This window comes from Semicossyphus pulcher, unplaced genomic scaffold (genome assembly GCF_022749685.1).
Source record: "Semicossyphus pulcher isolate SPU_LCO1_2020_fin unplaced genomic scaffold, fSemPul1.0.p SCAF_7, whole genome shotgun sequence".
NCBI classification, from domain to species: Eukaryota; Metazoa; Chordata; class Actinopteri; order Labriformes; family Labridae; genus Semicossyphus; species Semicossyphus pulcher.
Window position 1 is genome coordinate 1,511,945 of NW_027211748.1, and position 25,709 is coordinate 1,537,653.

General features: G+C 40.0%; 1 protein-coding gene across 1 annotated transcript; it reads right to left on the reverse strand.

Moving 5' to 3' along the window:
• Positions 1-666: 666 nt before the first annotated feature.
• On the reverse strand, positions 667-14,055 carry exoc3 (exocyst complex component 3). The gene is made up of 16 exons (XM_069685369.1): positions 13,941-14,055; positions 13,122-13,306; positions 12,101-12,320; positions 11,701-11,873; positions 11,320-11,532; positions 9,940-10,118; positions 9,694-9,810; positions 9,137-9,254; positions 8,141-8,266; positions 6,408-6,508; positions 6,019-6,129; positions 4,768-4,909; positions 4,185-4,307; positions 3,649-3,810; positions 3,297-3,418; positions 667-1,699 (listed from the first exon to the last, which is right to left on the reverse strand). Exons 2-16 carry the CDS (start codon positions 13,263-13,265, stop codon positions 1,504-1,506), a joined length of 2,247 nt encoding a protein of 748 aa, XP_069541470.1. The 5' UTR covers positions 13,266-13,306; positions 13,941-14,055; the 3' UTR covers positions 667-1,503.
• Positions 14,056-25,709: the final 11,654 nt, after the last annotated feature.

The window sequence follows — 25,709 nt, forward strand, 5'->3', positions numbered from 1 at the left end:
GCTAGTACACTGTGGCAAAGGAAACACATTCCTGGTATTATAGTTAACCGTCAGACCCATTTTAATTGTGTCTCTCATTCAAGGAACGCTGATTACTGAAACGAAACCGAAATGAAAGGCAAACTTCAGACTAAAGTCCAGCCCTTTACTGTATTACACGAAGCATTACACAATTAGAAAAAGAATGTAAACTACATTAATTTGTCATTACTGAATAAAGATATAAGTCAACATCCCTGTTCTTCCAAGGATCAGCACCTGAGAAAGCAATATAGACCAGTTTAGCGTCAGTAAAGCAATTAATCCATTTAATAAAAGGCTCAGGTCACCCCACTGCTCAAAAAATCCCCCCTTAACCCAAACCAGGTTGAAAATTCTCTAACTAGAATCTTCTCCTCTGTAGTCCCCAGGTGGTGGAATTAGCTACCAAACTCCATTCGGTCCGCGGTCCCTTTCTCCTTTAAGAAGAAGCTAAAGACCCAGCTCTTTCATTAACAGCTCTGCACTCAATGATATTGAAGCTTTTCATGATGATGACATTGAGGATGTTGTTGATGTTGATTAGGATATTCATGATGATATATATATATATATATATATATATATATATTTACAGTATATATACAAAAAAAGTCAGTTGGCACTTGACACTGTCTTGATTGTTGCTTGTGTTTTATTAACTCTCAGATGCATGTCGCTTTGGACAAAAGCGTCTGCTAAATGAAGTTGTAACATTGTAAATTGTATTACTTTCAATTAAACACACAGTCCCTATCTTTTTTATAAGAAGAAAACAAGAGCACAGACCACATCCTCTATATTAATAGAGATACAGAACATTGAATCATTCAAATCGACTGCTCTTGATTTGCTTTTTGGAATGTTTTCATCATTGTGCATTTGTAAATAATGGGAGCTGAACAGGAGAGCAGGAGCTACAGCTGGAAGGTGGATTTACTGATGTTCCTGAACTATCATCTAAACTAAAGCATTGTTATTTTAGCTCAACAAAGTTTTCACTTCAAGTTTATGAACCAAAGAGCTTCAATTCAACATAAAAGCATGACTTTTACGTTTATATTTTTGTCTTGATCTTATCTGTGATCTATTCCCCACAATAAAAGAGCCTGATTGAATTCTTCAATGTATCTTTCTGAATTTTCACAACATTTTTGTTGACTCAGTCAGTGTGTGTGTGAGTCAGAGGGCCAATAGACAGCAGTGTGTGGACATAAAGAGTTAAAGAAAATAAGAGGAGGAGACAGAGGTTAAGGAAAAGCAGAAAGCCAAATTCTGTGATGCTTCCACCCCTAATCAGCGGTCATCTCTAAGTTTATTATTTTGTTGAAGCAGACGTGATCAGAATGACAATAAAAAACAAATAATGGTCAACAAAGTAAAACACAAAACAAGCTGCATTACATAATTAAGAAGTTTGCTCATGTTATTGTGCCTGAAGGTGCTCAAGGTGCTGAAGGTGGAAATTGTTTTATTACGATGGCTTTACTTCAGCAGCTTTGCAGTTGCCATGGAGGTCATGGTAGTCATGGTGATGGTTGGCACAGTGATGTCTTTGAAGATGGGTTGCGTCACTCCAGCATAAGATACTTTGTTCTCGCTGAGAGTCCCGATGATCATTTGGCGCATTTCTCTGCTGGCATCCCCCCGCACTGCCAGTAAAGCCTGGATGTGCTCCTCCCTATGGGTAGCAGAAAGGACAAAGAACCTTGACCAACTGATCCTACACCAGTGATTCTCAAACTGTGGGGCGCGCATTTTTCATTTGGAAAAATGTAGCAGGCGGAACTATGTTTTGATGTTGGACAACCCGGACTCATTTTCGGGTGGCACAGTACACAAATGCATTGGTGATTTCCATGACAGATTTCACATTCAGACACACACACAGAAAAAGTCTAGCATTGCGAAATGGGGCGAAAACAAAAACAGCTGACGCGTAAGATACCAACAAGGCGATGTCGGCCGACGTTAATGCTGACCAACCGCCAAAATCCAAGAAGTCAAGACAATAAGATGACGCTTATCTTGCTCTTGGATTTACAGCAAATATGGTCGGAGATGAAGAGAGACCTGTCTGTGTTATATGTCTGAAAAGTCTGGCAGCTGCTGCAAAAATCTGTTTGCTGTTTTTCTTAGCACAGACTGAACTTAATTGTTATTGTTCTGAAAAAGTTAATCCACATTTTATTATATTTCTATTTGAAAAAGTCTGATAGAGCAATTGAAATATTTTTATTTTTTTTGCACAGCAAATTACTCAGAGAAAAGTGAAAAGAATGGTCACGATCTTGACTTTCTTTCAAAAAAAGTTAAACTTGACCCATTTGTGACAATTTTGTTGGGGTGGGGGGGCCTGGAAATTTGTCCTTCTCCAAAGGGGGCCATGACAGAAAAAGTTTGAGAACCACTGTCTTACACCAAGCACAGGATAAAATAAATAGTAGAAACTCATCCCGGGGTAAGGGTTAGAAATTAAATCAGATCCATGCACTGTTTAAACGTCTCTTCTAAACCAAACAAACTTCCTACTTCTACCACACTTGTTCTACCCTCTAACAACCAGGAGAGAAAACAGATGGACCAACTTATTTCTAGTAAACTTTGCTAAAAGCCTTGTCAGTAACAGTTGTGTTATTTACATGTAAATGTGTATTACAATGTTATATGGAGCTGTGTTGCGTGCCTGCACAAAATCCTGTACTTTATACTGATGGACTTGCAGACTTTGGCAGGCCCCCTCCTAAAGGTTGGGGTTCTGCTGTTGTTGAGAAAGATAACATATAAACAAGTTCCTCAGCCCCTCCCTCCACCATACCCTCATATAATATCAGCATTGTAGCCCTGTAGTCCCCTAGTATGGCTCCTAAACCCCCCACCCTGCAACCCTAACCCCATTACAAATCACCTTCCTCACCACGACACCCACACATTACTGACGTGTCAAAATGCCCTTTCCAATAGTGCAAAGTAGATCGCTATTATTCAAGCCTGCTGATTCAGTTATAAAATGGCTTTCAATAATATTAAAATGATAATAATTTACTGTAAGTGGATACTTATCACGACAGACCTAAATAAAACTAAAATGTATTGTGAGGTGTAGACACTATTGTGATTGAACAGGTGCTGACACTAGCACAATGCATAGTACACTATAAGTTGCTTTTGATTTTCATGGAAAGATGCTCTCAACAGCAAGAAAAATAGGTAATGAGAGTAAGTATCATGATGACGCATGGCAAAATGAGCCTCAAAGTGTGTGTGACTGTGTGTACCTGATGTCAGGATATTTGGACACCAGAGTGGTGACCTCCAAGAACAGCAGTGTGGGGTCAGTCAGCTTGAACACTTCAGCGACGGCAGCAATGGCACCACAAAGTCGGTCAGTGTCTTCACCCTACACACAACAATTAACCAACATTAGCCACGTCCCTCTAACCTTCACAGACTTTTCTGTCATAACAGTGCCAACTGTTACACCACATATACACTAGCCTGGCAGTGTGTACACTGGATCCATACTACAAAGTGTCTTGGTAGCGCTACACAGATGTTAATCACTGGTTTCTACTGTAATGCTGGTGCTGACAGTGACAGAAGTAGAGAAGTAGTTACATGTGAACTTACAGCAGCCAGTTTCCTGAAGAGGAACTTAAACTGATCAGCCTCTTTGATCATCCTCTCAGCTCCCTCTCTCCTCTCATCAGCATTTTTAAAGGTGATCCTTTTCTGCATCACTGCTTTAATGTACTCTACCACCACCCTGCGCAGGGCCTCGCTCGTCATCTCCTGAACACAACACAGCACACGTCAGATGTTCATGTTCAGAGTTGATGTACTTTAAATACAAAATTAAACTCACAGGGCTCCAAGCTTCATACAAAGTCACTCTGTAACACCTAACCCCATCACAAACACTTTCATTTACATTAATAATAACTATGATGTATATAATATAAATAATAATTACATTTATACGAATAACACCTGTCAAAATATAATTAAAAAGTGCTTAACAATAGCAGAACCGAAATAAAGTGAAACAGAATTCAATAAAGTGACAAAATAAAAGTGTTAAAAGAACTTTTCTATTGTCTTACAACATTATCGTTGTAAGACGAAATATGGCACAGAATAAGTGCTATGTTCTGCTTCCTTCCTACCTGATTGAAGGGTTTCTTGATCTTGTTGAAGTCATTGAAGTAGTCCTCCACTGTCACGCAGATGGTGTCCACAGCATGAGAGCCTGTCAGCCACTTCCTGGTTAGCAGTTCATTCAGATGATGCTGTACAATGCATTGTCAAAGTCCAAACAATTCAATGAATTGCAGCATTTTTTTAATCAATAGTCCATTTATGCATCAGTTACGTGGTACCAACATACTGTCTTTGATAATAAATGAGGGACATAATATAAATACCATGTATTAAAGGGGAAATCTGGTTTTTTTTTTCAAACCTGGGCCCTATATTTTCAAGTTGGGATTGCTTCAGCTGGCAGCTGTGAAATGGGCTGTAATGGCTACAACAAAATCCTAGGAGGAGAATGTGACCAGTCAAAGTAGGTCCACTTAAAGTTCCTGTTTTTTGCCCCAGAAAGGTTTCAGATTGTTAGTCTAAGTGTCTGACAACATTAATCGCTCCAGAAATAGGCCAGTTCAGTATGACAGGATCATTAAAGCTTGATTTGTATACAAGCACACTGACTTTGCTACAACACAACAACTCCCGTTAGTCCTTTCTTACTTCAAGGTCCAGGAAGACTTCATCCAATAGGAACTGACATCCCTCCTTGGCCACCTCATTGAGGGTCCTCTCTATGGCAGCATCACTGTCAGTGGGCTCTGAGGACTGAGAGTACTTTCTCTTCAGACTGTTGATGGATTCTCTGAGGAGCACATTTGACAACAGTCATGCATTAACATATGGAACCCAAAAGTGATCAATATTTAATAAACAAAATTACATTGTTATCATCATATTCATACATTGTGTTTAACATTAACCTAAAAACACAAAAAGTTGTTTTATTAACCAAATATTTGCACACACTGGCTCGCCTGGCTCTTTCTGCGTCTTTCTCCCTCTCAGTGTCAACTCTGCCATCGTGTCAGCAGTAGTTCCCAAAAAAACAAAACTAGCCAGCGTGGTATGGGCGACATCTGCATCAACCAGGTGCATATATTAAACAGGCAAGGTCACACCACTTTTAGGGACAGCAGAGCGAACAGGTATGGGAGGGGTTGAGAGCAGGGGGAGAGATATGGGATGGCGTCTTTCTCTCAGACGAATGAAATTCACACAGTCAGTGCCTTTCTAGTCTTCGAGCCACTCAAGCACTCTACACTACACAACAACATTCATGACAAAGGCACACACGCGTGCACGCACGCACGCACACACGCACACACACAAACAAAATCAGGGTTCAGTTTCTAATGGTACAGGACACTTCATCAGGCAGACCGGGACAGCCAGGGATCTAAACTGCCAATTTTACAGAAGTGGACCACCCGCTTTATTCCTCAACTGACCAAAGTGGGCAGGCAAAGTGACTCACCTTACATTGCAGTTCACATACTTTTCCATGTCTCTCTAATTCCCAAATTAAGTTTTCTTTATATGCAAGTTAAGGCATTTTTAACTGTTTATCAAACTGTTCTAAATATACGGATACATATATATATAACCTATAAAAGCAAACCAGAACATCAGCTAGAAGATTAACTATGTCTTTATTGTGATTGCTATTGCCTGTGAACACTGTCATCATGTTGGTTTCGGACTAGGCGATTTCAGGCACGCAGAGCTTACACTAACATTATATCCGAAATGTTCCACACAACACAAATGGGCAGCCGGACAATGGACCACAGTGCAGACTGGTTTGTGAGAGTGATAGTAAACTAAAATCATTGCATCAGGCTTAATGAGAAATTTACATCTAATTTTCAGATAGAAATCAATAGAAAATAATTTCCTGAATAAATATCTTACTTAAAGGTCTGGCAGTTGTTAATGATGGCAATCATGTACTGAACATAACACTGAGGCAGCTGTCTGTCTCTCAGGTGCTCCTCTTTGTAAAGCACCGCCTCCTCTCTGTACCTGCACACAACAACACACACATCTGTTAGGTTTCACAGGAGTTATTGCAGTTTGTTCTCTTGATGTGTGTTTATCAGAACCAAGACTTAAAGAGTACCTTTTCTAAGTACTATACTAACACTTTGATGTTAAATACAGTTTTTATTTAATTTAAACTAAAAACAAATCTGATATTTTTCTTCATTAAGCTTGTGTTGTGTGTTGAAATTAATCTCAGGAACAGGTTTAAGAGAACTGTATCACATCAGAGAGAAAGTTTGAAAGTATGAAAAATGTACCTGATAAGGAAAGAGTTCATCTGTTTGAGGCAGAGCTTCAGGACTTGCTCTTTGAAATCCCCATCAATCTGCGCAGCAACTTGCAGGTTCTGCTCAAACATCTGATGATGAGTGAAGATACATTAACATCAGAAAGAGAGAGAATTACCGGGATGATGACTGTGATTGCCTGAAAACATGTTCAATACAGAGATCTGTTCACAAATATACAGTGGCTTTAGGAAGTATCCACTGGCCTTACCTTTATTAATATAAAATCAGGCCACATGGGGTAACAGTCACACAAGTTCTCACAGTAATAATAATACAGTAATACACAAGTGCTATACATCACTGACATGAGATTAGGCCAAATGCTGGGACTAAATGTTAAATAGATCCAGTTCCCTCCATCATGATTGACATGTCTCCAGAACCAATGTCGGATCCCATCCGCTATAGTCTGACGACGCTATAGCCTCTGGGGACAACGGGGAACATGCCGGGAGTGTAGCCAGTGGTTAGAGATAAACGACATGTGCTGCATTGTTTACAGAAAAATAAATGTTTTTTCTTGAGATTGCTTTGTTTTACCGTGTCTTACCTTTACTGAAATTCAATCATGATGCAGATTTGTAAATATGAAGCTTTGTCAGATCTGTCCTCAAGAGGAGAAGAAAACTAGTCAGGAAAACTGCACGCTGATCGGCTTCTTGACACAGCGTCAAGGGAATTTATCTCAAGCTGAATTTTAGATCTACAACAGATTGTTTGCTGTTAGCATGCAGATATCCGTTTACAGAGATAAATCTTTGTCAGATGACGCTGATGGGAGCCGGGATGTCATTACGGCGGATTACGTTCCGCCTGCTTTTGCTCTCCACACAGACTCTTTTTCCTGCATACGCTGCAGCCTGCTGATACATGATTGGTCAATATTACTTGGACTACAACTGTAGAACAAACAGAAACCACAACGCTTGCCATTCCTAAAATCCACGTCCCTGCCTACAGATTCTACATTTCCATGAAGAATCTGTCAATCCAGAACTAAACTGGAGCTCTTGTTTAAACCTAAACCCACATCAACAGATTAAGGAAATTTAAAATACCACTTTGAGGTTGTATGCCTCCGCCAACCAGTGGCTTGGACTGATCATATATTTATACTGAATGTATTATAAGAAACAGTACCCTGAAAACAACCATTTACAGGAGGGACATAGGACCACAAAATCTCTCTCTCTCTCTGTAATTCTCTGCAGAACATGTGATTGTCAGTAGACCCCCTTGGCTACAGCAGTACCAAAGGCGAGGGGCAGAGTGAGGGGAAATGGTTGTTAATCAATGGTGACCTGTATCAGTTTGTTAAACGGATAAAAAAGATAGAAATAATGAATTTTCTTTATGCACTCTGATTTTCAGGTTCGGTAATGACAACGGTCACTTTTACCTTTGACCTTATACCACCAAAATCTAATCAGTCTATTCTTGAGTTTATGTAGTTGTTTGTTTGCAGGGTTACAAAGCTGCAAAGTTTAACTTGTCAGCAAAGCAAAAAGCAAAACAAAAACGTCACATAAACGTTGAACACCTTCGAGAAAAGTCTCTGAGTATCACAGAGTGTCACTCCTGAATCTGAACAAAATTGGGTAACTCCTTCGATGTCTCTGTTAACTTCTATTCAGGGTTAAATGGCTGAGTTTGTTTAGTCGTCCCCTTTGTTTGTGTATGTGTGGGTGTGAGTGTTTTACTTGGAAGACGATGGCGGGTAGTGTGGTCTGGTAGTATCCGTCTTGGTCAGCCTCAGGCTCTGTTTCTTTCTGCCAGTCCTTCTTGTCCGTTTCCAGAGCTTTCCTCAACCAGCCTGTTATATTAGACTGAAGACATGGACAGTCAAACAGAGTCTGTGTCCACACTACACAGACAGATGGTGTGCAACATTATCTGTGGGTCACTGTCACCTGGTTAACTTTTATACGTTATGACTCTATGGAAACTTTCTAATCTAAATTGTATTTGACATTCAATAGCCTGTTTAGAAGAATGGGCTGGGAGATGAGGTGTGTCCATTGACTGTATAAAGATGGATGACAAGTCTCTCTTCCTCCCAGTGTAAAATTAAAAAATAAATGATGGTATCGGATCAGTACATCGACTGTCGTATAGGTTTATACCTGATACCACAGTATGGGTAGTACCGGAGGCTAATATTGGTAATTTTGGTATTCAATACCAATACTGTTACTAGTATTGGAACAACTCCAGCTGAGGCCATTTCTAGCCAGAGTCTGTGATTGAGTAGCGAGTTAGTGGTGGAGTGAGGTAGAGCAGCAGTATCAAGGTCCTGCTCATTCTCCAGCTCAATCGTAAGCCCCCCTCTGAAATGTTAAGCTATTTTTTATTAGTATTACAATTAAATCTTTATCAATTTGGATGAAAACCAAAATATTTAGTTATCTATAGCTCACAGTCTAGAATACAAATCCTTTGTGTTCCACATTTGTATTTGAAATCTATGTAATGTGAAAAGTAAAAACTTAGTTTCATTGTTCTTCTTCAGTTCCAACAGATCTACTGTATCAGTATTTTAGTAGAAGACTGTAGAAGACTATATTAAATGTGATAAAAAAAACAAAGGCAAAACATTAAATAATATATGTGTGTGTGTGTGTGTGTGTGTGTGTGTGTGTGCGTGCGTGCGTGTGTGCGTGCGTGTGTGTGTGTGTGTGTGTGTGTTGGGGGCTTACTGTAAAGGTCTTGACATATTTGCTGAGCAGGTCGTCCACCACATCCTGAGGCAGCAGAGGCTCCAGCTGGTTGATGTCGCACTCTGAAAGAAGCTCTGGATGGCCCATCATCTCTGTACTGAAACATACACATGAAACAGACTCACTTCAACTTTTGTGGGTTTTTCTGTTGTTATAAAGCTGCCCAGTGGGAGTCATTGCCACGCATGCAAAACTGGAGGCTTCAAAAGGGTAGTTTGCAAACAAATAGATGACGTTGTGGTGACAACGTCCACTTGTTATGTACAAGCTGTTGTCACAAATCAAGTAATTCCACGTTGTAATCCTCACAAATGTTTTAGGAGGGTGTGACATGGAAATTGCACCTGTACATTTGCTGACGTTGCCAAAAATTGAACTAGCTCTCATCAGCTCTCATTACCTCTAACAGCAAAACTGAGCTGGAGGAGTTTCACTGGTGTATTAAAGAAAAGTAAAGGTTTGTCTATGGAGCCAAATTCCCACAATCAAAACTATGTATAAAAACAGAGCTTGTGAAAGTGTGTGTGTTTGTGTACCTCTTATATGTGTTGAGGACCCAGGTTAGCAGGGATACGATCTCGTTAGCCTCCAGATCCTCAGAGGCCAGTTCTTTTACACGAGTGGACACAGCGTTGTGGTAGAGACTGAAAAATCTGAAACACATAAGTACATATATGTGAGCTTGAATGTGTTAAACCAGGAGGACCGAATTTAAAACTGAATACTTGGAACCTGTTTGTGTGCTTAACAAAAAACAGACCGGTTAATTTAGTCTCTGATACCTGTTGAAAGTGTTGTAGTGGGGAGGGAAGCACTGCACCATGAGGTTCTTCACAACAATGAGGTCATCCAGAACATATTTCCTGGTTATTTCTAGAAGGCGAACCAGCCACATTTTATCCGCCTCTCTTGTCACAGACTGGGTGCCCTCAATTCGGGTGCTGACTGTACCCTCCAACACCTGAAACAGAAACAGATCAAAGACCACAAAAAAGCTAAGTGGCTTGGGGGCGGCTGAGTTTGTGAAGTTGGCCACAAATCAATCTTTTACTAAATTAACTAACTGACCCGCTATCATACATTTAACCACAGACAAAGTGGCTCTGCTTCTACCCTCCCAAATGAGTGTTTGCCCGCAAGCCTTAATCCTTCACAGTATGAAACGTTAGCCAGGCTAACTCTTCCATTTACAGAAACTGACCAGATCTGACCAGAAATCCCGACCTGTGTTTAAGAATATTTGTTCTTTGCAGATGGGAATAGAGAAAACCAAATCCTTCTTCACATTTTGGTGTTACTGGACCCCCGTACACAACATTACTAGATTCTCTTTGCTCCTTGCCCTGTTTGCTCTGCACCATGAAACTGTAGGTACATGAGAGAAGGGAATTTCCAGCCTGAAGTTGTAAACAAACTTTGTTGTAAAATTCTATTTTACAGAACATGATATCAAATTTCACCATGTCGACAAAAATGTTCCATATTTAAAAAAAACTAAAAACTATTAGATTTCCCCACTGCAGTCTTTTTAGTAAAATGCAAAATAGTAAACCTACTGGTGATAACTTTATTTCTTCTACAAACACAAATGTGTTCAACAGTGGGCTCTTGACTGAGAGCTCAAACTTTGCTTTGAGTCAGTCAAAACAGAGAAGACTGACAGAAGAGAAATGTATATAAATATATATATATATAAGATATTGGATTTTTTGCCGATATCCGATATGTCGATATTTTACAACTCATTTAGCCGATTACCGATACCGATATTTTACCGATAGCTTCTTTACCGATAATATTGTGCATCCCTATCCACAACAATTAGCGCCACGCCATTGTATACCTCTACCAACTACTCAAGCTGCAGTTTACACCCATCAGTGTCATATTTGTTTACTGAATTTACTTGAAAGAATTTTAAAAAATGGCCTAAAAGAAATAGAATGAGTAGGCCGACATTAAACAGGTAAGGTTGAATCACAATCACAATCATCTCTCTTTCTTTCTGTGTCTCGAAGTTTTCCCTTCTCACAACAGCAGAATGTACAGTTAAGGTAGAATAATAAAACAAGAAGAGAAAGAGGAAAAACAAGGTTCCTCAAACCAGGGGCTATATATCTCAAATTGTAGAAAGAGATAATGGGCTTGATCAGTTGTCTCACCTCAAACATCTTGTCCTTCCACCGTTTGGGTCGGCCTGGTGGGATGAACCCTGTCTGTTTCTTACGGTCGACCATACGCCGATCGATCTTCTCCTCTCGCTCAATGATACGAACCACTGACACCAGCATGGTTGGGTCACGGCGAACTGTCACCATGGACCTCTGCAGTACCATCCATAACTGTTTGGCCAGCTCATCTGACAGCCCCTGAACCTGGAGGGAACAAGAAAACAGGCCGACTTAAAACTTAAAATGTCTTAAATAGAAAGCAACTGTCTACCAGAGAGTTTAACAACATAACAATACAATAAAAACAATATATAAATATTACAGGTTACCATATGCAGTTAAATGACATGAAACTCTATGACTTAAACTTACATCTTCAAAGTAGATGGAGATGAGGTGCATATCACTTGTGTTCTTGCTGTCCATGCGGTACTGCTCATACATGAGGTCATCCCTTGAACACTCCAGCTCCATCAGCTTCCTGTGGGCCTGCAGCAGCTCTGCCTGCTCTATCAGCTGCTGTGTATCTGCCACAATCTCTGGTACTGAACACACAGTGTCAAAGAAAAACAGAGCACTAAGAGCAAGACAGAGGACAGGAAACTTTTTCTGTGATATAGTCAAGAGCAAAACATTTCCTTCCCATAGATAAGTCAAACTTTATGGACAGTCTGGTATCTCAGACCAGTCCAAATCATGTGATGTTTCTTCTGAGACTGTACATTGTCTGTGATAGGACACACAATTATTTGTAGAACTGAATAAAGCTTACCAGAGAAAATATTTTTAAGGTTTTCCACAGCGGAGGCCAGCTGACTGTGTTGAACTACAGCATCTTTGACGTCTTTCAGGTTCTCTATGGTGTTAATGCTCTGCCTCCAGTCTTTACTCACATCAGCCAGTGAGCTCTGGATGTCTTTGACATCTAGCGAGGCACTGTGCAGCTGGGTCAGTCCAGTGCGAACACCATCCAGCTGGGACTGGATGGCTGCCTGAAGGGGCAAGAAAGAGACACATTAATAAATACAGGTGGATCTATTATTATCATTATAATTATTATAAGGTTTTTATGTCAATTAATTCAATTGATGTAATAAATATTTGCTTGTGATACAGAGTACAAGAAACAGAACATCTACATAATCTAAACTCTAGACCTAAACTCAACAACTTTTATCAGTCGAGAAGTGGACATGCATTTTGTCAGTTAAATCTTTGCACTCTTTTTTTTGTGAAATCATGGAACACAGAGGTCTCCTCCTCTCTAAAACAAAGCAACCTGGAGATTAAAAGTGGTAAAAACTTACAGAAAATGTGCACAGAAAATGGGAGCAAATGATAAAGATAAACAAATGCACAACAATAAGCTTTGTATTTAACAGACAAATCAGATTGTATTAACAAAATTGATATATAAATATTAAAAAATGAAGATAATAGAATAAAAGAAAAGTGAATAACTTAAATATGCTTGTTGCCACACATTCGAGCCAGATTAATGAAGGTTGAAAGGTGAGGGAGGTCCAAGCACAATCTTTAACATTAACATATGATTATAAAACGTAAAAGTGTCACCCTTCAGAGTTCAGAGAACATGTCAAGACCCATACAATTTAGGAAGAAGAACAATTTGGAGTATTGTTACGCATTATTTAAAAAGCAAAAATACCAATTCTCTGTTTTCAGTTTCTGAGGGCCGGTGAGGGAATTTTGTTCATATTTTTTGCTGAAGGCACAGTGTGTGAATAGTTATGATGGTATACTAAACTACATGTTTGATAACATATTATCACCTTCAGTCTGGCTTCTACAGAGGCCTTTTTGCGGGCCTCTCTTCTTCTGTACTGCTCCACTTTGTCCAGCTGGTCTGATCGCTGTAGCATCCCTGCAACACGCTGCACCGCCGTGGCAACTGCCTCCCGACTTGTCTCCTCCATAGCGTTACTAAGTGGTGCAAATAACCGAACGTATCCAAAGGCTACATCCAAAAGATCATCAGTTGGGTGTCAGTTAAAGATTATAACTCTTAGTTTAAGTTATACATTTTAGCTTATACGAGATTAAATGTTTTTGATGCATTGGTGATTTTACTTTGTACATTGTTATTTCTTCAATCATTTCTTGAAATACAAACAACTGGTCTGAAGTGTATATTGAAGTAATGACAAAGTATCAGCATTAAAAAACAGTGTTTTCCCTTTCTCATCGCAAATTATGGGTATGAAAGAATCAGAACCAGTTCTCTCTGCGGTTACACTGCATTACTAAAGCCATGAGTTCGTATATCTGTGTATAATAAATTACTGAGCCTGAAGTTTGCTAACGCTGCAGGACAACGATGTTTGTAAATGACAGGCAGCGAGCGGTTAGTTTATGTTTGTGTGGATCTTATTCTGACAGGTTCACCTTCAAAGCGGCCGGACACAAAATTCCTAAGACATAAAATGTCAAATAAAACATTTGAGTACCCTTCAGGCGACCTTAAATCCCCCAGTTGAAGAAATTTCATAGCTTTAGCTAAGCTAATCATGGATGGGAAAGGCTAACACTAACGTTATCTCATCGCCTGCGAAACAAGCTCTCTAAACAACTCTCCAATAAAACATTCTTACCTCTCACTTAAATAACAAACGTTGGCAGGTTAAAAGGCATTACGAAAAACATAGATAGTAATGATAATGATAATTCAGACAGTTGTGTTGTTGTGGTCCCACTTCCTCCTTTTAGCCCCGCCCTGCAGCAACAGCCTCCTGACCTCCCTCTGCTTCTTCTTCGGTTGCCTTCGGTGAAGGTCCAATACCGCCAACTTCCGCTTCGGAGTGTATGCAGCAAAACCTTTGATTTTTTTTTGTTTTTTTTTAATTCACATTCATTTCATGCAATAGTTTTAGGGATGCACAACTTAAAATCCAGCTAATTCACTGATTAACTAAACTGTAACTGATGATCTATTAACTGTGAAGTAATCCCATGAATTCATAGTGAACTGATTATATTTCAGAATAGAGCAAAATAAATGAATGATGCATGATTTAAATCATCAGGACAGGAGCCATGCATTAGTTAAGAGATGATTACATTCATTATTAGTACCCCCATTGTAAAGTGTAACATAAAGTAAAATATCCCCAGATTGTTTTTTTTTCTCTATTCATTTGAGTCATGTTAAGTTGTCAGAACAAAAATATTTATACGGAAAGTAGACATACATGTGTGTGTGTGTGTTTGTGTGTGTGTGTGTGTGTGTGTGTGTGTGTGTGTGCGTGCGTGCGTGCGTGTGTGTGTGTGTGTGTGTGCGTGCGTGCGTGTGTGTGTGTGTGTGTGTGCATGCGTGTGTGTTACTGTCCCTTAGTTTAACATGTGAGCATGTCTTATGTTTATGTAGCCTCTCATGCATCAAGTGTAATAATGTGCCGTATAGACTAATTTAAAACACAATATAGCATCTTATTTCATATTTTATATTGGAGCCGCAGTCTATGACCCAGGCTGTCAAATCCAATGCATAAGTGCTTTAAACCTGCATTCTTTTCTGGACCAGCAGAGGGCGACTCCGCCACCTGCAAAAATAAGCTTCACTGTATGAAAGCAGAGAAGAAAACGAACCAATTCTAATGAACAGTTACAGTTTGTTTTGTCAAATATGGTCTCATTTAGAGGGAAATAGATGATAACGCAGGGTAGGCTTCCTTTTGAAAAGGCTCTACGGCTCTACCACAGATCAGGAAAGGGGTGCCACATGCAATCTTACCTCCTGTCCAAATGTTGTCATTTTGGCAAAAAAAACACGATGGCAAAGGCCAAAATGCCAAACTAGTGGCTTCACAGTGGTTGTCCACTAACCAATGGGTGATGTCAAGGTGGCTACAGAGTCTCCATTACAGTGTTAGTCTACCAAAGAACACTGACAAGTGACTCTATAATGAAATGGATGTTTGTTTCTTACAATCTAAAATAAATCAATCTATAATCGATGTGAGCCATTTCTTTTTAATTCTCTCTGTTGATCATGGCACTGACATTCACTATCCCTCACTCGCCCCTTCCAACACACGTACGCACGCACGCACACACACATACACACACACTAAACTAAAGGGACATTACCATTGTTCTTGATCACAGATGGTCTTTTGTTCTCAGCCAGTGCAGTCTGAACATATCTTCTCTGCCCGACAATTTGGGCCTTCAACCACAACAACAACAGATTCTCTACAAAACACACAGAACAACAACACACAAGCACAGAGCGGCTACAACAGGTAAAACTTTACAACAGGTAAAAACTGCTCACTGCTCACAGTTTCTGGTTTGCTATTTTTTATTATTTGGGGCTGCAGTGAAGTGCTTCCACAGTGACTGATGAAACTGTATTTCAGGCTTTTTTCAGTCACTATTAACCTTCTCTTTATTTAGTCTCCTCCAAACCATCGGCTGTTTTTCCTTTAATTGGGACTGCAATTCTGAACTCTCAAATTATGCACTTAATCACCCACCTGAACGCATATATATATATATTTAACTGGAGAAAAGGTATATTGGGAGGCATATACCAGTAAATGTTGCAGTGCTCTGTAAACTTGTTCTTTTGTATCAACAAGGGGGATGAAGCTCAACAGTATGTTGCCAGCAGAGGGAGCTCAGAGTGCAGTAAATGCACAACTGGACTCAGGAAGTGTGTTCTTCCTCTACAGATCTCCAAACAGTTCTGTCCTTCTTCATTTCACTATCTGAATGCCTAATCTACAGTACCAGAATGTTATATTTTAATAACTGCTGGTGTCATGAATCCAAGTCTTTAAAGTCCACTTTGTGAAACAAAGGAGCTTTTAGCCTTCAAAGTAATGTGAGAAAAACGTGTATTATCTTGTGTGTTACAGAAGCCAACAATGCAGTTAGGAATGCACGTTATTATCGGCACAATATCGGTATCTGCAGGTACAGTATCTGCAGAGGAGCCAAATCTCATGATCCAAGCCTGTCTAAGTTGTATAAATATTGCAGTTTTATTTGAAAGAAAATGTTAATTAATATGGCATACTGTACATTACCTAAGTTTAAGTAGTTTTCTTATCCTGCCCAGTGAATGTGTACATTTTAAAAAGCACTGTATTATGTTTTTTCTGCATCTGCCGGTGGGGCACTAGTAAGAGTAGGCATGATATCAATTCCACTACAGGGAAGACTTGATGTTCTCTGCAATTAGGTGGAAAAAAACATGTGCCTAATATATCGGTATCGAAATCGGCAATGGGCAAAAATATCGGCATATCATACATCCCTAAATACAGTAAAGAAAAACAAAAAAAACACTGCACACAAAGAAACATCCTGTCGCTCCTGTCTGTTTGGAACCTTAAAATGAATTTTATAATTTGTTAGACTTTACCAACTGCATGTCTGTGCATATCATTGTCTCTTAGTGGATTTTGAAAATAACATGTAATATTCTGCATGTGATGGCTTACAAAAACAAATAATCATAACATAATGTAAGAAGGAACTTTTCAACTGAGAGACACTTACCCTTTTTTTATCACAAAGACATACACACAAATCACTGTTCAATTTGTGCTTAAGTCATTTGCCTGTATGTGCTCAAGCATGTACAAAATAAATACTTCAACAATATTATTTTTTACAACAATTAAGGCACCAATCAAATGTTAGTTCAGAATGCTTTCTGATGCAGTTAATAATTTGTTAAAGCCACTAATGTTAGTATATTTAAACATCAAATATAACCTTTTTTTAATTATTTATATAGTACACATAAAAATATTACCATTTCACCCCCTCTCCCACAAAACTCAGAGTTGCCTATATGTCATTGATCCTCCATTCATTCCTCGACCGGCCCAGCTGTCAATCACTTCCACGTCACTGCTTCTCCAACGGCTGCACAGAGTCCCAGTAGAGCTCCAGACGTCTATCAGGGCTCTGTTACGCAATTTGCCCGCTCATTGCTACCAGAGAGGGTGGGAGAAAAACCACTGACCCTGAATCAGTTCTTGTTGCAGCACTTGAGAGGGAATGGGGGGGCATGGGGGATTTGAGGGGGAAAGAGGGAAATAAAAAAAAGGAAGGAGAACGGGAAGCCAATCATCAGCCAAAAGTCCAGAGTACCTCATGAACATCTTCAGTCAGACAGTGCAGATCTGTTCACAGAGATTTAAATGTGGATAATTAAAAATAGGAGCATATTGTTTAGCCCCCAGGGCAGACTCATACAGTAGAGAAGCTACGCTGGAGGAGACGGGGGTGGGGTCACCTCTCTTGCCACCAACAGAGATATCCAATAGAGGCTGGAGGGGCCGGGGGCGGGGGCCATACATTTCCTCATCCAGGGATTATGCAGCTCAATCAGACTCTGGCAGATTATGTCTGACCAAAACAGACTCAGCCAGGGATGGAGATTAACAACTATTTCAAAATAATTTTGTTGCGTGAAAACAATCAGCTTTGTGATTAGGGGGAGAGCTGAAGGCATCAAATGGCCCACAGATGTAAAAGCGATGGTTTTGAGAGATAAATCTGACCTAAAACCCTCTCAGATGCAATGGTTTCAATATGTTCAGGAGGTTAGATCGTAATTGGATTGATTTTACTAATCCAAAAAATATTCTCATAAAGCTCCCAAAACCAATTACAGCAGTCTAAAATATGTCTCTCAGGGGCATAATTACAAATCCTCATCGTGTCATGAGCACTAATCCAGGTTAAATGGATAAAATGCACAGATAAATCTTTAAGATACAGATCAAATATTAATAATTACATAATCAATAATCATTGACTTGATTTTTGGTTTGGTTGACTGTTGCTTTTGTAACTAGCTGCAATATATTACACTCCCAAACAGAGTGTAGCATAAATGCTAGTTCTGATATATTGAAAAGGTCCTGCATCAAACTTTTTATTTGACTGGTTGTAGTTATGATAATGTTATATCAGTTGGGATATGGACACACATCCCCTTGAGAGGTCCGATGATCCAGATTGTATTATATTATTATTAACAACATTGCTAATAAATCCTCATTGTACAGGAAAACTGTGCACACAACTATGGCAATAATAACAACAACAGTTTTCCATCATTTTCCAAATACATTTGCTTCTTGAAGGTGATTTTTGCTGCATTTCTGAATCTCAGCAGTTATTTTAGAGAGAATAAGTACAAAACTAAAACACAGGTTGTTTGAAAAAGATTGAAATTAGGAAGCTGCGGTGAGGGATTTTGTTGATCCGTGCCACTCCTGTAGACTAAGGCAATGGTAAAGACTTGGCTAGTTATATTTCTTTAATAAACACAGCTGTGTGGGTGCACGGCAATAAGGCTCTGTATGTTTTGTTTTGGTTCTGTTCGTACAGCTATTTCAGTCTACAGCTGGCAGATTTGGTTGCTTGTTAGCTATAATTTTGTTTGTAAAGTTTAAGGTATCAGCCTTCCCCTGCAATGTTGTAGCTATAATATCCACCTCCATGGACTGCTGTGTCTCACAGTGTGGTTCATCAATGAAAATGACAGTATGATGATAGTATGCAAATGAAATATAGTGAAAGGGGAATAGGAGGCTCTATCACTTAACCGACCCTGCCCTCTAACTTAACATATTAGCTGTAAAGAAAAATCTCCTCTCCTCTGATTCTTAAAATGTGAAAACTTCTCAGGAAAAATGTTTGCCATAAATCATGTCAAAATCCAACCCCATGATGAGGTAACAGACGTTAAAAATAACTATATAGAAATAATCAGTCTCTTAGCTGATGGTCTGGTTTGCTTTTATAGGTTATATAGAGGCATTACTAAATTACTAAAATCTTGTTTAGATATCAATCAGAAAATCCTCACAGAAGGTTCAAGCATTATTTTTCAGACCTAAAAATATATCTATTTTTATGTTGAAGGGGAATTCCAGGGGAATTCCAAGGGGATTTTCTTTTACCTGGGTAAATGACTTATAGGTATGAAATATTGCTTCAGCAAACAGCTTGAAACTGCACTTACTGTGCTGTAATGGCTGCAACGTCATCTTTCAAGGAAAATGAGATCAAAGTTTTTCCACTAAAATAGCTTGTTTTTACTCTGACAGGTTCAGATTGTGATTCAAAAGCATGCAATGTAAAAAAAACCCAATGATTTTATCATTACACTTGTTAAATTCAAGTTATTATGCTGAAATTGAATTAACCTCCATGTTACTGGAAGTGTTGTGTGCCTGTCTGTGGTGCCGTGTGGCTGTGGGAGTGTGGAATAGAGCTACAGGCCGAATGATGAGTGACACCCTGAATGTGCATTCCACTTGATTTGCTCTGTGCTTCAATTCACTGATGGTAGTCCTTTCATCCCATTAGCTCCAAATTCCTATAACCGGGTCCCTAAATGCATGGGCCCCAAAATCAGGGCCGGCCCCTGCTGGGAGGGCATATGGGGTGCTTTGTTGGCAGGAAGGGAGTGTGTGTGCAGGGTCCACCAATCACTGCCCTTGCCTGGGGAGTTAAACAAATTGATTGGCAGGCTAGTGGCAGCCAGTTCCAGACACTGTGGTCCCTATTCATCTCAACACAGAGCCCAGAGAGCTCTGCAGTGAACCAGCTGAAAGGGCTGAGGAGTCGTAAAAGGGGATTAGTTTATTCTTCAAACATACACTTCCACATTTTGTTACAACAAACTGCAGAGCCTGAAGTCTTCTAATTTACCCTCAGTACAAAGTGCTTTTTTTTGGAATTCAGCTGTGAACATCAGCAGGAAACTGGGAGGAGATTTAAGATTTGGGTACACTTTCTGTTGCTATGACAACAGTAGGAAGTGTGTCTTTAAAAAGTTTGAGTTTTTGTTTGACCTTGTATTTAGTCACACTGACAGTTCCCCTGTCTTATTGTGTGCACATTTGATTTCTTAGATGTACGACTTTTTCAACTAGGATGGTCTAGCATCCAGTGAGGGATTCCCCTTAACAACAAAGTGCTTTACTGGTTATGTTTCCAACCAGATGTGACGATGCAAAGCTTTTTAAGAACATTATGAAAAAAAGTGAACATGATAACATGCACATGATGGCAAATCATTTTTTCACTGATGTAGCTTTGAAATATTCTTTTAAACAAGTACTGCCTCACCAGCACAAAATTATTATAGTAGAAAAAAAGCTGCAATATAGTGCTGCATCATAAGTGTCTAATTTGCTAACACAGTGAAAGTAAAAAGCACTTTGGCACTTTGTGAGGTGTGCTGGCTTCATATGACTGTTGACTAATATCTCCTTGTGAATTCGACAAAGCCTGGTGTGGACTGAAGCTTTCTGAGGTGTATTCAAAAGAAATGTATTCTTTGTGAGAGTGACAGTACTGGGATCCTCAGGTACTTTGTTTGCTTTCTTTTTCACTTCTTTCTCTGTGTTTCAGCTGTATTGCTGCTGCTTGCTGTTTGAACCATGATTTCATTTTGTATCATTTTGTGTCATTCGATTAAAAGTGGCGTCACACTAACAGTGAACATCCTCAGTGAGGACCAACTGGGATTTCAGTGTTGAAATTTGGTTGAAAACAGGGTGAAAACAGGGTGAAAACATGTATGAACGTCAGAGACCTAATGTCAACTGTTTTTTAAATGGCTAAAATACAGTTATGTGTCAGAAAACACATTTGCGTTGAAAGGGTGACGAAAGTGATGATTGTTGGCATTTCTCCAAAATCATTTTGCAGGGCTGGGTGAAGTCCGGTCTACAGAGACATATTCTCAACACATTTTATTAAAAATATGGTGCTTTATGGGCTGTGTGATATTAATAAGAAGGTTTAAAGACATCGTAAAGAACAGTTTTAAACATTCCCCACAGAAGAAGAAAAAAGAAGTCGTTGTCCAGTTGGGGTTTAAGTCTCAAAGCCGGCCTAAACTTAACCCGGCATAGAGGACAACAGAGGACGCTGGACAACTCCACACATTTTTCTTCTTTATTTTGGCTTTTGGTTTTTGGAATCAGTCAGTGTAAGCATTAGGTTGATAACCTTAAAAAAAAAAGGAAACAAGAAATCATGTTAATTAAATCAGTCAATTCAATCAGATAAGGTAACATTCAAATCTCCTAATTTAAAATCAAATCTATTAAATCACGTTGAAGCCATCATTCATTTTAGCATAATCAATTTCATGTTGTGGTATATATTAAATGCAGTCATTACAATTTTAATCATATTTATTTAAATACTATTTATTAATTATAAATAAAGTTAAATAATTATTTAAAATTAATTAACTTTAGTTCTACAAACAAAAAATAATAATACGTTTTCACCAATCATTACAAATAAGATTTAACTTTAAAATTGCATCAATTAATCAAATTACTTTCAGGAAAAAAACCTGACCAAAAATATCATGGCAGCTTTAAATGTCTACATTTCCATTTAACTTTTGAAATATAATTTTAATTTTTAGCCCATCAAAAATGCCGATCACAAACACAACAAGACTCCTAAATAACTCATCAACCATGGATTATTGCAATAAATGCTACATAAAGCGTTCAAACTGTTCTTGCGCCGACTAGCAGATCATATTATCTACAATCAATCAAACATGTATACCAATAGCGTCTCTGTGGTCATCTAAGCAGTGATGTGAAAAAACTTCATCAGCTCGTTTCTCCCTGCAGGAGCCTGCCACGCTGAGCAAATAAAAGAAAACGTGTACCTGTACAGGTGATCCTCTAATCAAACCGGCCTCTCTCTCTCAACCTGCATGCCTGGAGCTTGAGCTGCCACACCTATCAATTGGCTCCACGCTGACCTCTTGTGCAATACTTAATTATTTACACAATTTTAAACTATGATCCTAAATATCATAGTTTAAAAGCTAAATATCCCTTCCATGACATGCCACCTTAACGTGGTGGAGGGCTTTGCGTTTCCCTGTGAACCTGGAAGCTGTGTCTTCCAAGGCAAGTCTTCCCTGGTGAATGAGAAGGTCGCCTCTCTGCGACTGCAAGTTGTGCCTATGCAACAAACAGCAGTTCAGAGTTAGTGGCCTTCTTGGAGTCACTGGGCGGGGTCCTGGAAGGGGTTCCGTCTGGGGACATAGTTCTACTGGGGGACCTGGAGGGGGTGATTGGTACGAACGGCCTGCCTGATTTGAACTCAAGTGGTGTCTTGTTATTGGACTTCTGTGTTCGTCATGGATTGGCCATAACAAACACCATGTGTGATACATAGGGTTGTTCATAAGTGTGTTCTGTTATCTGGTACCAGGACACCCTTGGCCGTAGATCAATTATTGACTTTGTGGTCGTATCATCAGATCTGCGGCCGTATGTTTTGGACACTCCGGTGAAGAGAGGAGCAGAGCTGTCAACTGATCACCACCTGGTGGTGAGTTGAAGGGGTAGGCTGCTGGACAGACCTGGTAAACCTAAACGTGTAGTGAGGGTGAGCTGGGAACATCTGGCGGAAGCCCCTGTCCAGGAGATCTTCAACTCCCACCTCTGGAAGAATTTCCCTTGCAGGTTGGGGACAGGGAATCCGAATGGACCGTGTTCAAAGCCTCCATTGTGGAAGCGGCTACAAGGAGTTGTGGGCAGAAGGCTGTCGGTGCCTGTCGTAGCGGTAACCTGTTCTCAGCCTCCCGGGTAAAGTTTATTCCAGGGTGCTGGAAAGGAGGCTCTGGCCGATCGTCAAACCTCAGATACAGGAGGAACAATGCAGATTCCGACCTGGCCGTGGAACAGTGGACCAGCTCTTTATCCTGGCAGGGCTTCTTGGGGGGACATGGGAGTTTGCTCATCCAGTCTAAGTTTGCTTTGTGGACTTGGAGAAGGCCTATGATCATGTCCCCCGGGTGGTCCTGTGGGGGATACTGGGAGTATGGGGTACCTGGGCTGTTGGTACGAGCCATCTGGTCTCTGTATAACCAAAGTAAGAGCTGTGTACGCATCATCGGCACAAAGTCAAACACGTTCCCGGTGCGTATTGGCCCCTGCCAGGGTTGTCCCTTGTCACCGATTCTGTTTGTGATTTTCATGGACAGGATCTCAAAGCATGAAATTGTGGGTACAAGCAGCCAAAATTTGTTTCCTTCTGAGGGTGTCTGGGCTCAGCCTTAGAGATAGGGTAAGGAGCTCAGAGTAGAGCCGCTTCTCCTTCGCATCGAAAGGAGCCAGTTGAGGTGCTTTGGGCATCTGGTTAGGATGCCTCCTGGGTGCCTCCTCTTGGAGATTTTCCAGGCACATCCAACTGGGAGGAGACCCCGGGGGAGACCCAGAGCTCACTGGAGGGATTATATATCTTGTCTGGCCTGGGAATGCCTCGGAATCCACCAGGAGGAACTGGGAAACGTTGCTGGGGAGAGGGATGTCTGGGTCACCTTGCAGAGCCTGCTGCCACCGCGACCCGGCCCAAGATAAGAGGAAGCTAATGGATGGATGGATCCTAAGTATACAAAACTCAGAAAAGAAAGTAAAAAAAAAAAAAAACACAGTCTATTGACTCATGACTTAACACCTAAAGTAACATTGGTTGGGATGCTGATGATTTTGGCTGATTTGTCTTCTTTACTACTGATTAATGGCCACAGTATCAGTCTACTCTGGAGTCACAGCATTTAGCTTCCTTGTATACCAGGACACCTCACCAGGCATTACCATGTACCTGGGATCATTTTGGCACTGATAATGGCACTCTGATATACAAATGCATTTCAATCTGCAACTGAAACTTTAAACCACCCTCACAATCTGAAAACAAAAGAGCTTTGACTTGTGGCACATGAGATCAACTTAAATTATTATTGCTGTTTGTCATAAATAAAAAAAATGTATGCAATTGTTTAAGGTTAATAGAGCTTACCTATGTGAGGTCTGCACACAAGGAAGGGTTAACTGGATGACATTGACAATTGTTTATACAAGACAAGTAAAAAAAAGCAGGTCAAGTATTTAAGGATCTTGTTCACAGTTAAATTCTGGGGCGTTAGCAGTTTTGCAACTGTTTCACCGGACCAATATGGTGAAGAGTGAGCTGAGCTGGAAGGAAAACACAACCCGACAATCTACTTTTCAAATCCTCCCCTATGAGCTTGAACTTTGGGTATTGCCTGAATGAATGAGATTGCGGGTACAAACAGCTGAAATGAGTTTCCTCCGCAGCCTGGCTGGCCTTAACCTTAGATAGTACAAAGAGTTCGGGCATCAGAAGGGAGCTAAGAGTAGAGCTGGTGGTCTCTGCATCGAAAGGAGTCAGCTGAGGCTGTTTAGGCAACTGATTAGGATGCGTCTTTGGGACCTCCTTTTAGGGGTTTTCCAGGCATGTTCAGCTGGGAGGAGATCCCAGGTTAGACCGACAACTCACTTGAGGAATGAATTATCTCATCTGGCCTATAAGGCCTTGAGATGTTCCAGCAGGAGCTGGAAACATTTTGTTGGTGTGATGGACTTCTGGCTTACCTTGCTCAGCATGCAGCCCCACTACCCGAAAACCAGATAATCAAAGAGAATGATGGGATGGACTTTCTGGAGGGTACCCTTTACAAAGAGTTTACAAGCTCTCCATCAAGGTAGTTAGTCTGGTTTTTACATTTTGCAGTTGATTTTATTAATTATTTATTGCATTAGTTTATTCTTAGTTGCCAGTTTTTTTTGGTTGCCAGGCATTGAAAAAACCTGTTTGTTTGTCTTATCTAATCTTATAGTTAAACATGTCGGTAAAGTTTGGATCTTTTGAAGTGGCTTGTATTAGGTACTTATCAATACACAGTATTTCACCAACTGTAAATGACAGTCAGCATGGCTACTGTTTGGAGCAGTAGAACAGGGCACCAACACAGAAGCTAAGCTGTGTACAGCTGTGGACGGGCTTTGGAGCAAAACATATTTTGGCCAGTTAAAAAAAGTCCAACCAACCAACCCATTAACTTTCAACCAGTCAACTATAAGACCTTCTAGCAGTAATCCATTTAGTCAAATAGCTGAAAAGAAAAAGCAAGTTTATTTTGGATTAGATTCAACACTTCAGATTATTATACATTTTATATTTACCATTAGCAAAGCCAGCATTTCTTAGTTCTGTTTTTTTTTTTACCAACGTTGTCTTGCATTAAACAGTTTCATTATTTCTATCACTACCACTGTGGTGCTTCTTTGGTGGCGTTCTATTAGGCCTGCACTGTGGCTTCAACACAAACAGGCCTGATGAAAAACCAGTCGTATAGAAGTGGTCATCTGTTGATGCCAAGGTGGATGGCTCAGTGCCCACACAGATTAAGCTGGCCAGCAATTAGCCAGGGCCAGTCAGCCAGCAAGACACCAACACATGGGCAACAACTAAAACTGGCCAACCAAGCACAGCATACTGGCCAACACACACACACACACACACACACACACACA